Source organism: Theropithecus gelada, chromosome 16, assembly GCF_003255815.1.
Source record: "Theropithecus gelada isolate Dixy chromosome 16, Tgel_1.0, whole genome shotgun sequence".
Classification (NCBI taxonomy): Eukaryota; Metazoa; Chordata; class Mammalia; order Primates; family Cercopithecidae; genus Theropithecus; species Theropithecus gelada.
The window spans coordinates 62,948,056-62,960,585 of record NC_037684.1 but is presented as its reverse complement, the minus strand read 5'-3'; the positions used below and the strand labels follow the sequence as shown (position 1 = coordinate 62,960,585).

Genomic DNA, 12,530 nt, shown 5'->3' with positions numbered 1-12,530 from the left:
AAATAAATAAATAAATAAATAAATAAATAAATAAATAAGCATTTGTAAAGATATCGTAAGTGTTAAACCTGTTCTGGATGCCGAGGACAGTGATCTACAAATACAGCAGGTTCTTGAATACTGTCGATTCTTTCAACATCATTTCATTATAATGTTGATGGGAGGAGGAGGGGAAAGGAAGGATCCCTTGAGCCCAGGAGGTGGAGGCTGTAGTGAGCTGTGATTGTGCCACAGCACTCCCGCCTGGACAACAGAGCGAGACGATGTCTCAATCATTAAAAAAAAAAAAAAAGAAAAAAGAGCGAGAGAGAAAGAAAAGAAAATGATTGCCAGCTGGGGCCACTGTCTGTGTGGAGTTTGCACGTTATCCTCGTTGTCTGCATTGGTTTTCTCCAGCTACTGTGGTTTCCTTCCACATCCCAAACCTGTGCACGTTAGGTGAATTAGAGTGTCTGCAGGGTCCCCATCTGAATGAGTGTGGGTGTGCGTTCATTGTGCATTCTGCAATGGGATGGCATCTTATCCAGGGCTGGTATCTACCTTGTACCCTGAGCTGCCAGGACAGGCTCTGGCCACCCAAGACCCTGACCTGCCGTAACTGGATAATTATCTAACTTGTTTTTATTAATGTTTCTTAAGCATATGTATAGCTCACATTCCTTTCCGTGTTTAATATTGGAAGTGTTTTGGTCCTTATTTAGGATCTCCGTGATGTTTTTGTGACCAGAAATACGCTATAGAAATTTAACTGTTGTTTCTAGCAATTTGCCTATGGGAATATTGGCTTACGTTGTTTCACTTACACATTGCAGTTTCCAAAAACCAATCAATGATGTTAAGTGAGGACTCACTGTGCTGTTTGTGCTCTCGAGTCACGCACTGGTTGTGGTGGTAGAAGGACAGTTGAGGAAACAGTGACAACCCCATATGCTAATGGCTGGGGAGGGTACTTAGAAGAAGGGCGCAAACCAGACTGTGGAGGGGGTGCAGGGAGACATCTAAGAAGGAACTCTGAGGTTGGGCGTAGTGGCTCACGCCTGTAATCCCAGCACTTTGGGAGACTGAGGTGAGCGGATCATGAGGTCAAGAGTTCAAGATCAGCCTGACCAACATGGCAAAACCCCGTCTCTACTAAAAATACAAAAATTAGCCTGGTGTGGTGGCGCACGTCTGTAATGCCAACTCCAGAGGCTGAGGCAGGAGAATCACTTGAATCCAGGAGGTGGAGGTTGCAGTGAGCTGAGATCGTGCCGTTGCACTCCAGCCTGGGCAATAGGATTGAAACTCTGTCTCATAAAAAAAAAAAAAAGCCAATGAAAGATAAAACAACCTAGGGAGGTGGCTAGTTTTATTATATAATAATTATTATTTTTATTTCAATAGCTTTAGGGGTACATGTAGTTTTTGGTTACATGGATGAATTGTATAGCGGTGAAGTCTGAGATTTTAGTGCACCCATCGCCCACGTAGTGTATGTGGTACCCAATATGTAGTTTTTCAATCCCTCACTCCCCTCCCACCCTCCCTGCTTCTAAGTCTCCAGTATCCATTCTACCACGCTATATACCTTTGGGTACCCGTAATTTAGCTCCCACTTATAAGTGAGAACATGCAGGATTTGGCTTTCCATTCCTGAGTCACTTCTCTTAGAATAATGGCCTCTTAGGTGGCAAGAGCAAAACTCCATCTTAAAAAAACAAAAACAAAGTAACAGATATTTTAATCTTCTTTTCCTTCTCCTCTTCCTCCTTTCTTTTCTTCCTCCTCTGTCCCCCTTCCTCTCTTTCTTCTATCCCTTCCTCCTCCTTCTCCTCCTTTTTCCTGTTCTTCCTTGTCTTATTCTTGATCTTTTCTTTTGAGAGGTAGCTAATCCAAGGTTTGAGAAGATCAAAGAACGTGCCTAGAACCACACCTCTGGAAAGGAGGGAGGCAGGGAGGAGGGGTGGGAATGGGGCAGGAGTCCTTTGAGGATAGATCCTATGCCTGCCTCCCCAGCCTGACCCCAGAAAGCTGTGCTGACTAGGGCTGGGGAACAGGATGACTTTGAGTGGATTCCCTCTGAGATCACCCCTGCGTCTTGACAATCCACGCCAGCTGCCGTCCGGAGGGTTCCGGGGGTGGGGAGAGTGAGGCGGCCACATGCCGAAGCCTCAGGACTGTCTCTTCAGTTTGTCAGGTGCGCCTACGTCATCATCCTCATGGCCATTTACTGGTGCACAGAAGTCATCCCTCTGGCTGTCACCTCTCTCATGCCTGTCTTGCTTTTCCCACTCTTCCGGATTCTGGACTCCAAGCAGGTAAGCAGACCGAGGGGATCCTGGTGACTTCCTGGTTCTCCCCTTGTCTTTTTCTGTGGTCCTCTCTGTGAGCCGCACAGGCCTGGGGGTGACCGGAAAACTCTCCATTGTGGGTTCTCCCTGGCAGGGAGACACCACTCGGGCCTGCATCCCCACTCCAAGCGGTCCCTGAAGTCAGCATCTGGGACTTGGGTGGCTCTAGTGTGTGGCAAGGGGCAGCCCTGATGGGGCCTTCGTGCCACGCTCCAGGTGTGTGTCCAGTACATGAAGGACACCAACATGCTGTTCCTGGGCGGCCTCATCGTGGCCGTGGCTGTGGAGCGCTGGAACCTGCACAAGAGGATAGCCCTGCGCACGCTCCTCTGGGTGGGGGCCAAGCCTGCACAGTAATTACGCCTTCTCTCTCTTGCCACGTGGCTCTGCATGAGCCCCAGGGCTGCAAGGGGGTGGAGGGTGGCACAGACCGGGCCGCCCACTGGTGAGGGCTGGCCCTGGGCTTACCTGGACTTGGCTGGGTGGGGCACATTATAGCTTTAGCTGGAGAGACCAGATGCATGCGTGGTGGTGGCACACGGTGAGCAGCAGTAAGTAAGGGTCCTCTGAATCCAGAGGAGGTGGGTCAGCAAGAGTCCTTGCAGGCTTGGAAGGCTTCCTGGGGGAGGCAGCTAGCTGCAGGGTTCCACAGGGAACAAATTGGATAGAGGCTGGATCAAGCTGTGTCTAATGGGGTAGGGGAAGCAGGCCAGAAGTGGCTCAACCACCCAGCTCATGGGGAAACAGAAAGGTCCTCTCTCCAAGCTGGAGCATCTATTCCCACTGCAAAGAAGCTTCTTAACTTACCTCCCTGACATCACTCAGTACCCCAGCTTCTCTCTCCATTTTCAAGATCTCCCCTGCCAATCTAGCTGGCCATTTCCAGCCAAGCCATGGAGTCAATATAACCACAATCATAGCCATAATCAATCATGATCATAATGCGTATATTGAGTGTCTACAAGGCCCCAGGCATGATGCCAGAAGCTTATTCATTGCCTCATTTAATTCTCACAACTCTGAGAGCTGAGGATTCTTCTTACCGCCCACATTCTGTGGATGAGGAATTGGAGGCAGAGAGGGGTAAAGTGATTTGCTCATGGACACACGGGGATTGGACCCAGCTTCTCTGATAAGGTCTGTGTCCTCTTTAATCAGAAACTCAGGGCACATCTTCCTTTTGAGGCAATGTGTCCCCTCAATGATGCCATGTCCCAGGCCCAGCCCTTGGGAGTCAGCTCCTGGTCAGTTCACGGTAAATTCCTCCTGAGGCGCCCCTGTGCCGGGGACTGCGCTAGACCCCGAGCACACACAGACGCTGGTCTGCCCTGCGGGCGACCCATGCCCGGGGCTCCCTGGGTGCCTCAGACTCCCCTGAGCAGGGGTCTTTGTGGCTCTCTGATCTCTGTTACACATCCTGGCATTGATTCCTTCTAGTGACTGGTTTAGCGTCAAATCGAAAGCCATCGTATTTTCTAGAAACGAGAGACCCCAGGAAAGTGGACCTCGGGGCCCTCAGAATTCTTTTTCTTGGCCCCCTTGAGTGGCCAGCTTGGGTGGGAGGCCACTCCAGTGGGGTTCATTCTGGAGCACGTTGGAGAGCTTCCACTTCCAAACCCAAGTTCATACATGCTTCTCTCTCCTTCCTGCCACCTGGCTCCTCTGAGCACGGTCTCCAGTTGTCCAAGGCACTGGCTGTCCTGCGGGTCACCTGTATGTGAGGCACCCTTGGTGCCTTGAAATAGCATGTAGAAGCCTTGGTTCTTCGAAGACAACTCCATTCAAGCAAACCCTCCCCCTCCTCCTAGCCTGGGTCCCAGGCTTTTTTTTTTTTTTTTTTTTTTTTTAATGGGTCCATAATGTCCGCCTGTGAGGACAGCAGCTTGGGCCCTGGTGCAGAACAGCTTCTAGGTCCCTTCTTCAGGCTCCTATCCCTGCCCCTGCTCCTACCCCCGGGTGAACTAGGAGCCCTGAGGAGGAGCCTGGCTGCAACAGGGCCCGCAGGCTGAGAGTAGTCAAGCTCCTTCTGCCCCTAGCCTTGGACAGCTGGGGCGTGTGGAGCCACAGAGCAGAGTCAGGCCCTGCCCTACTCACAGCCTAAGGAGAGAGCAGACGTGGAAACAGGTGCTTTGAACCCAGCACAGCGATGATGAGAGTAAGCGGGAGGATTGAGAACGGCCAGACCAGCCCCACCTGGTGCACACTGAGAGGGTGGTCCCGGGCGAGGGACGTTGCTTGGGCAGGCTCTGAAGGACCATGAGGAGTCTTCCTGATAGACGGCAGAGAAGGGAGCAGGGGTTATAAGCAAAGGGAGTGTATTTTCTGAATACTGTTTGTGTGATCAGTTCCACTGCAGCATGGAGGGGTCAAAGTGTATATGCGGGGGCGGAGGGGAGATGGAGGGGACGGAGTGGCAGCGGGAGAAGAGTCACACTTTCCCAAGCTCCCTCCCCAGCTCACCTTACCCCTACTCTGCTTAGCCCTTCTGAACTTCTGAGAGGTGAGGCAGGGTTTGGGAGTGGGTGGGAATTTCCTAGCCAGAAGTGGGAAGCTGGGGCTGCCTGCACGTGGCGGTATTCCGGCATACCCCAGGGCAAGCTCATATTGAGTTGGCACCAGCTGGATGCCTGGGCTTCCCCTGCTAGATGGTGGAGCAGGGGTGCTCCTTACAACCATGACTGGATCTGAGGCCTCTTGGTAACCCCAGAAGCAAGCAGAGTAGACATCAGGAATGTGTGTGGGAGAGGCGGGAGGGAGAGAGGAATGGAGGAGGCAAAGAAGGGAAGGAGGGAGGGAGGGGAGGCTCTCAAACTGTCATTCCTATTCGAATATCCGATCTTGAATTGGCCTCAACACCTGTGCATCCCTGCAGGGGTGGACCCAGTCCCCAGCTGCTTCCCAGGAAGTATGGGGGTGGGGTGGGGATTCTCTGGCTTTCCTCCCTGCCCCTCCTCTGCAGGTTGATGCTGGGCTTTATGGGCGTCACCGCCTTCCTGTCCATGTGGATCAGTAACACGGCAACCACGGCCATGATGGTGCCCATTGTGGAGGCCATATTGCAGCAGATGGAAGCCACGAGCACAGCCACCAAGGCCGGCCTGGAGCTGGTGGACAAGGGCAAGGCCAGTGAGCTGCCAGGTGAGCCCCTGGCCAGGGCACTGCCAGGCCACAATAGCAGCCTTCCCCTCCCTCTGCTGGCACATGCTTTGGCCACCCCCTTCTCCCTGTCTGCTTCCTGGAACCCTCCTTTAAACACGCATAGAGAAAAAAAAAAATAGAAACTACTGTTGTCGTAAGTTTTAGGAAGGGAATTATTGCATAAAAGTTAGATCCTTTAATAGAGCTTTGAACAAAGTCCCACCCTTGGTTCCCATCAGTTGCAGAAATCAGTGTGTTCACCTGATTATTCATTTGGACATCTTTCAAGCACTTACGGGTGCCCCTCACTCCTTGCTACTCCTGCTCATCCTCAAGGAGGCCTTCTCTGACCTCCTTGAGCAGCTCAAATCCTTCCGCTCTCTGCTCCCATAGGTCTTGGACTTGGTGTCCCATGCTTGCTTCTCTGCTAGGTGCCAAGCTGAGGAAGGCAAGTCAGCATCTGCCATGCCGTCTGCCATGTCCCCTTACCATCCCCAGCCCAGAGCAGTAGACTCAGGGTCTGTGGCTGACGGCCTGATTGCCAGACCCAGGGCAAGGTCCTGGGGCTTACAGAGAGGAATTGGGCACATCCCTGCCAACAACTCTTATGGAGCCCAGTGGGGCAGCTAAATCAGCAGAGCTGGGATCTCCCAATCCTCAGGTCAGCAGCAGAGTCAGGAGCCGGGGCTGGGCAGGCAGCCCCCGTGACCAGCTCAGCTGACAGCACTGTGCCCACCACAGGGAGCCAAGTGGTTTTTGAAGGCCCCGCTCTGGGGCAGCAGGAGGACCAAGACTGGAATAGGTTGTGCAAGGCCATGACCCTGTGCATCTGCTACGCGGCCAGCATCGGGGGAACTGCCACCCTGACTGGGACGGGACCCAACGTGGTGCTCCTGGGCCAGATGAACGAGTGAGTCCTTGGTCACACCTTCTGGGGACTACAAAGTGGGTACCAGGGCTGGAGGGACCTGCCCATCTCTCTCTGCCCCTCCGCACAGTCCTAGAGCTCGGGGCAGCCAGACCTGGCCTGGGAGCCTGGCAGGGGTGGAAAGATGTGGCCCCATCCAGCCTCTGTGTCCTGGCACCCCTACTGATGCCAGGGGAGCCAACATCCAAGTCTGCTTTCTGCTATGATGCAAGACCCACCACCTGCCCTGGGCTCAGGGATTCTGGCTCAGGGAGAGAGTGTGGATCGAACGCTGAGCTAAAGGCATGGCAGATGACAATGTACTTCCAGACGCTGGGTCCTTGGTTGAAACTTGTAGAAAACAGACACCTCTAAAAGACTCCCCACCACTCCCTTGGCTCACTGCCTTTGGTGGCTAATGGTGATGGTGCCGTGATATCTGAGGTCTACAGATGGTATGAAGGGCTGGGGTTGGGTCATTCACTGCCTCACTGCTTCCTTATAGTCCCACTGATTGCCTTTGAGGTGACAGGTCCCCTTGTGAGGTGTACAGGTGAACCATGGGGTGGTTTGGAACTTTCCAGCCTTGGCCACAAAGGGATGCAGGCCATGAGGACCCCATTTCTGTACCTGGCCTCCTGCTGCGTGGGGCTGGGATCACAAGAGGGAGAGAAACCTGGACCCTGCCGCGCGGTAGTCATGGTCTGTTGAGGGTAGCAAGGTGCCTGGGGCTTCCAGGCACGTCTGGTAAATGAACGTATTAATGGAGGTATGTACTAACTGCAGTGGGCAGGAACAAAAACAAGGTGGTGCCATCCTTTGTAGACAGGAGCCTGGACAGGGGTGGGGAGGGCAGTGGGTACAGGAGCTGAGAGGTGGAAAGGACAGGTCTGGAGCCTGGCTGGGCGGAAACTTGAGGTTCAACAACCCGTTTGTTTTAATTTCGGGAGTGTTTTCTGTAATGATATCCTTACAGTTCTCCAGTAACTTTCTTTGGGAAGAGCAGCCTGTCTGGGCTGAGTGGGGAAAGCTCTGCGTCTGCTTTGACACTCTTGAGCTAAAAGGGGCAGCCGATGGGAGACGGGGCCTGCAGCGGAAGTGGCCCTCCTCCAGCCTCCACTCTGGGAAGCTTTTGAGATTTGCTTTGCTAAGTCAGGGGACCATCCTTTGCAGAAACCCACAGGGTGAGATTGCTGAGGGCTCTGTGGATCCCCAGAGCTATCAGTCAAATTACACGCATGTGTATAAAAGGTGTATTTTTCTTTTCTTTTTTTTTTTTTGAGACAGAGTCTCGCTTTGTTGCCCAGGCTGGAGTGCAGTGGCGCGATCTTGGCTCACTGCAACTTCTGCCTCCCAGGTTCAAGTGATTCTCCTGCTTCAGCCTCCCGAGTAGCTGGGATTACAGGCGCCCGCCACCACGCCTGGGTAATTTTTGTATTTTTAGTGGAGACAGGGTTTCACCATGTTGGCCAGGCTAGTCTCAAACTCCTGACCTTATGATCCACCTACCTCAGCCTCCCAGAGTCCTGGAATTACCGGTGTGAGCCACTGCGCCCGGCCACAGGCTAGACCTCAGGAGGACATGGCCCCCACACAGTCCCGCCTCTCAGGGCCCAGCTGCTGCTCCGCCCCCACTCACAGAGCTGGGCTGGCTCCCCACGGCTCAGCATCTGAGATGGGGACTGGTGTCTCCTTGCAGGTTGTTTCCCGACAGCAAGGACCTCGTGAACTTTGCCTCCTGGTTTGCATTCGCCTTTCCCAACATGCTGGTGATGCTGCTGTTCGCCTGGCTGTGGCTCCTGTTTGCTTACATGAGATTCAAGTAAGTTTGAGCCGCTCACGGCCTCATTATACCTAATTATGCCTCCAAGCTGCAGAAGAGCCTTCAGACTCAATAGGCAGGTTTACAAAGTCCTCCGCGTCTGACCCTGATCTTTCTCCAGCCCCGTCTCCTGCTAGTCTGCCCTCCTGTTCCTTCCACCCCAGGCTGCTCGCTGAGCTTTGCGCACACGTGGTCCCCTCTTCCTGGAATGCCATTCTCTACCTTCCCACCTCCTCAGCCTTCGAGGCTAGCTCAAACGCTGCTTCCCTGACTTTCCCTCCAACCCCCATTCCATCTCTGAGTGGCCCCTGGGCATATCATAGACCTGTCCTTTAGTATCTGCATTCGGGTTCCGGTGACTGAATTCCTCCAGAGCCACTCTGATGCCAGACACCCCACACAACTCCCAGCACAGGGTGCAAGCGCAGGCAGGTTAAAGCAATTAAAGATAAGCTGGTCCCCATGTGCCAGTTCGACATTGCTGGATGAGCTTCCTCTTGGCCGTGTGGGTTCATCAGGCCAGGTCACGGCAAACCTGTGACTTAGCTCTGAGCTAAGCGCATATGCTCTGTGCCTCACTGCACGGGAAGTTTAAGTCGAGTAAAACCAGGAGTGATTACAACCAAATCCATCCAAACCCAGACGTTTACGGAATACGTCTGATGTTCCCAGTAGTGTACAGGTCCTAGAAAGTTTACCTTCCTGTTCCTAGCACACAGGCAAGTTCATCAGGGGTCACCTTTGAAGGCAGCCAGACTTTGGACAGAAACCATGACCTGTGGCTGACAAATAGCCAAAAAAAAAGTTATTGTTTTTCTAAAACACACAAATTTATCTGTGGTGCAAAGGTGATGAGACCACAGCAGGATGGAAAGTACTCAGCTCTGAGTTAAGTGCATGTGCTCTGTGCCTCCGTCCACAGGGAGTTCGAGTCAAGTCAAACCAGGGGAATGTGTGACCAGAGCTGCAAGGCAAAAGTGCCCACGGAAACCCGTGATTTCATGGGGAGAATAAGGAATTTTCCTAAGTTTTCTTCTGAAGGAGGAACTGTTCTGAAAACTCCTATTAAAAAGTTGCTATACAGGCCGGGCGCGATGGCTCACACCTGTAATCCCAACATTTTGGGAGGCCGAGGTGGGCAGATCGCCTGAGGTCAGGAGTTTGTAACCAGCCTGGCCAACATGGTGAAACCCCGTCTCTACTAAAAATACAAAAAGTAGCTGGGCGTGGTAGCCCACGCCTGTAATCCCAGCACTTTGGGAGGCCGAGGCGGGCGGATCACCTGAGGTCAGGAGCTCAAGACCAGCCTGGCCAACATGGTGAAACCCCGTCTCTACTAAAAATACAAAAGTTAGCTGGGCGTGGTGGTGCACGCCTGTAACCCCAGCTACTCGGGACGCTGAGGCAGGAGAATTGCTTGAAGCCGGGAGGTGGAGGTTGCAGTGAGCCAAGATCATGCCACTGCACTCCAGCCTGGGCGACAGAGCAAGACTCTGTCTCAAAAAAAAAAAAAAAAAAAAAAGTTGCTATACACATTCAAAACAATCATAATAATGATAGTAAGAATAACAATATTAATGATCATTGCCCAAACCCTACTCTGTCCTGCCCGTGGACGGGGCAGGGGAAACTGTTCTCATGGCTGCCTGGCCACCCAGTTTGACTTTGACAGTAGCTGTCTTTGCCCTGCCTCTTGGATCTGCACCAGGGCCAAAGTCCTGTTCATTTGCTCACATCCATCAAACAGGTCGCTCAGGAGATGGTCCTGGACCTGCTGCAGGTGACCATGTGTATCTCCTCATGGGGCAATAGAAACAATAATGACAAACATTTATTGAGTCCTCATTATGTGCCAGACACGATTTCGAGTGTTCGAGTGCTCTTTTTCTTTCTTTTCTTTTTTTTTTTTTTTTGAGACAGAGTCTTGCTCTGTCGCCCAGGCTGGAGTGCAGTGGTGCAATCTCAGCTCGCTGCAACCTCCACCTCCTGGGTTCAAGCAATTCCCCCTGCCTCAGCCACCCAAGTAGCTGGAATTACAGGAACCCACCAACACGCCTGGCTAATTTTTGTATTTTTTAGTAGAGACGGGGTTTTGCCATGTTGACCAGGCTGGTCTTGAACTCCTAACCTCAGGTGATCTGCCCTCCTTGGCCTCCCAAATTGCTGGCATTACAGATGTGAGCCACCTCGCCTGGCCCAAGCACTCTTAAACTTAATTTTCACAACAACCTGTGAGGTCAGCACTATTATTATTATTCCCAATTTACAGACAAGGCCGCTGAGGCATGGGGAGGTTATGTAGTCGACACAGGGGTGTGTCACAGGGAAGCAGGGGGACTGAGACTTAAACCCAGGCATTTTGGCTTCCACTGCGCATGGCATCTGCTTTTGGGGAGGCTGAGGGTTGCTGCCTTTAGTTGCCTCCAGACCTAAGCATGACCAGGTGTCACAAGCACTAGTTGGGGCCCGAGGCTGCCCTAGAACCCCAAGGCCTGCTGAGAAAGAGGAGGGAGACAGCGTGGCGCTGGGGCCGAAAGGGCACCATCCGCTTCTTGTCTGGCCAGAGGCGGATGTCAGGCCCCTGGAGACTCGCAGCCAAGAACCTAAAGCTGAGTCCACCCAGCCTGGCACGGCCTTCATCAGCTCTCGTTGACTGCAGGGGAGCCTGAGAGTGTCTGCACAGGGGTCTTCTGAGCATGCTCGTGGTGGGGTGCGTGGCTGCAGTCCAGTCCCACCCCTTCCCGACGGGCCACTCTGGTTTGGACACACGCAGTGTGGCTGGCCGGGGTGGCTCACAGGAGTTTTGTTTTGGTTCCAGATCTGGAAGGTAGAGGACAGCTTTTACATTCGGTTTGAGTAATGGGAGCAGTGCTCTGGCCCAGGCCACGTCCTGCCACAAACTAGGACCTGGTAGTCCCTGCCTGGCTTTGTGGCCTCATGGGCCTCCCCACCTGAGCCCAGGGAGCACCTGTCTCAGCTGCAGGAAGCAGCTCCACTGTCGGCTCTGCCCTCACTTGAGTTCCTCATCTGAACGATCGTGGAGAACGGGGTTAAGGTCTTTGCCTCTAGCCTAATTCAGAAAAACTACCTTGCTGAGGAGCCTCGTGTAGCCTCCTAGGCTATATGTAGCCAAAAGGGCCAGACCCCACCCCAGGTCCCCCAAGAACTACATGGGATATTATTACTGGTTGTATGTAACTGTCCCAACTAGGCTCACCTCCTGTAATAGCGATGAGGGTTCTTTGGGACCCCTGCCAGGGCGGAGGCATGCAAAGCTCAAGGATCTCTCCCCTCTTCTTGGCTCTGCAGCACCTTCAGTCCAAGTTTACCATGGTGCATCATGGTGAAGGCTGTTCTGCTGCAGAAGGACACTGTGGTCCCCACCCCCTGACCCTGACCTAGGCCTCTCACAGGCCAACTGGATCAATTCACTTGCATCTCATGCCAGCCTGGTCATCACCAGATGAAATTAACCCAGAGACTGAGAGCAAAGCTGCTTAGCACGAGAGGCTCTGAAGGCTTAGCGGTACCACTGTGGGGCACCAGCACTGGACGGTTACATACTCCATGCAGCCCCTGAGTCTACAGCTACTGTGGTGCTGGGGATGAGCCGCCAGCACCAAATGCAGGCTCTGGCTCCTGGGCCACTAGTAATACCAAGGTCACCCCTTATGCTGGAAACCTGAAGCCCCTGGCTGAGCCCCACAGTCTCTAGGACGACAGGTGGCAGCAGATAGGTGCTTGGTAGAGCACAAACTTTACCAAGCCAAGGGCGTGACCGCAGAGAGGCCCCGTCTTACACAGCGGAGCCATCCCCATGCCCGATGTCGGGAGAGTGTCCCTAGCGGGTGGCTCTCAGGACACACAGCCTTGCCCCCTTGCCCAGCAGGGAAATGATAGCCAGCGGTGCAGACCTGAGATCCCATCAGTGTTGCCTCCTTTTCTGACCCCTGAGCACCCCAGAAAGCTGTGACCTGATGTCCTGGTGTCCCCATGTTCCAGGCCAAGCCACCATCACACCAACACTTGGCCCTCACACTCTCCAAGGCTGTTCACATCCAGCACTGGCTCCAGGAATGAGATCCTATTCCATCAACCCCTGCCCTCCTCTGATTATGTCTCAGGGCCCCCAGGAGGGCTCTCACAAGGGAGGGCTCTCCAGGACAATACTCCTGGCCTTGCCCACCCCTTCAAACCAACAGTGGCTGGAACTGGAATGTGTGAATGGACTCTTCAGCATACCTTAAGGCCTTTGTCCTGTGCACAGTGGCCCCAGTTATCCCCTGTCCACAGCTGAGCTCCCCTCTACACCTCCTCCAAGAACCTCCTCTCC

General features: G+C 53.4%; 1 protein-coding gene across 4 annotated transcripts in view; it reads left to right on the top strand.

The window, feature by feature from the left end:
- SLC13A5 (solute carrier family 13 member 5) overlaps window positions 1-12,530 on the top strand; it is a 28,930-nt gene that overhangs the window by 4,425 nt on the left and 11,975 nt on the right. For 2 of the 4 annotated variants that reach the window (XM_025362000.1, XM_025361997.1), the window contains exons 2-6: window positions 2,169-2,297; window positions 2,547-2,683; window positions 5,290-5,468; window positions 6,210-6,378; window positions 8,075-8,197. In XM_025362000.1, the coding sequence (XP_025217785.1) occupies window positions 2,169-2,297; window positions 2,547-2,683; window positions 5,290-5,468; window positions 6,210-6,378; window positions 8,075-8,197 (737 nt within the window). The remainder of the gene's footprint in view (window positions 1-2,168; window positions 2,298-2,546; window positions 2,684-5,289; window positions 5,469-6,209; window positions 6,379-8,074; window positions 8,198-12,530) is intronic. The other 2 variants (XM_025361998.1, XM_025361999.1) reach the window with 2 other exon arrangements.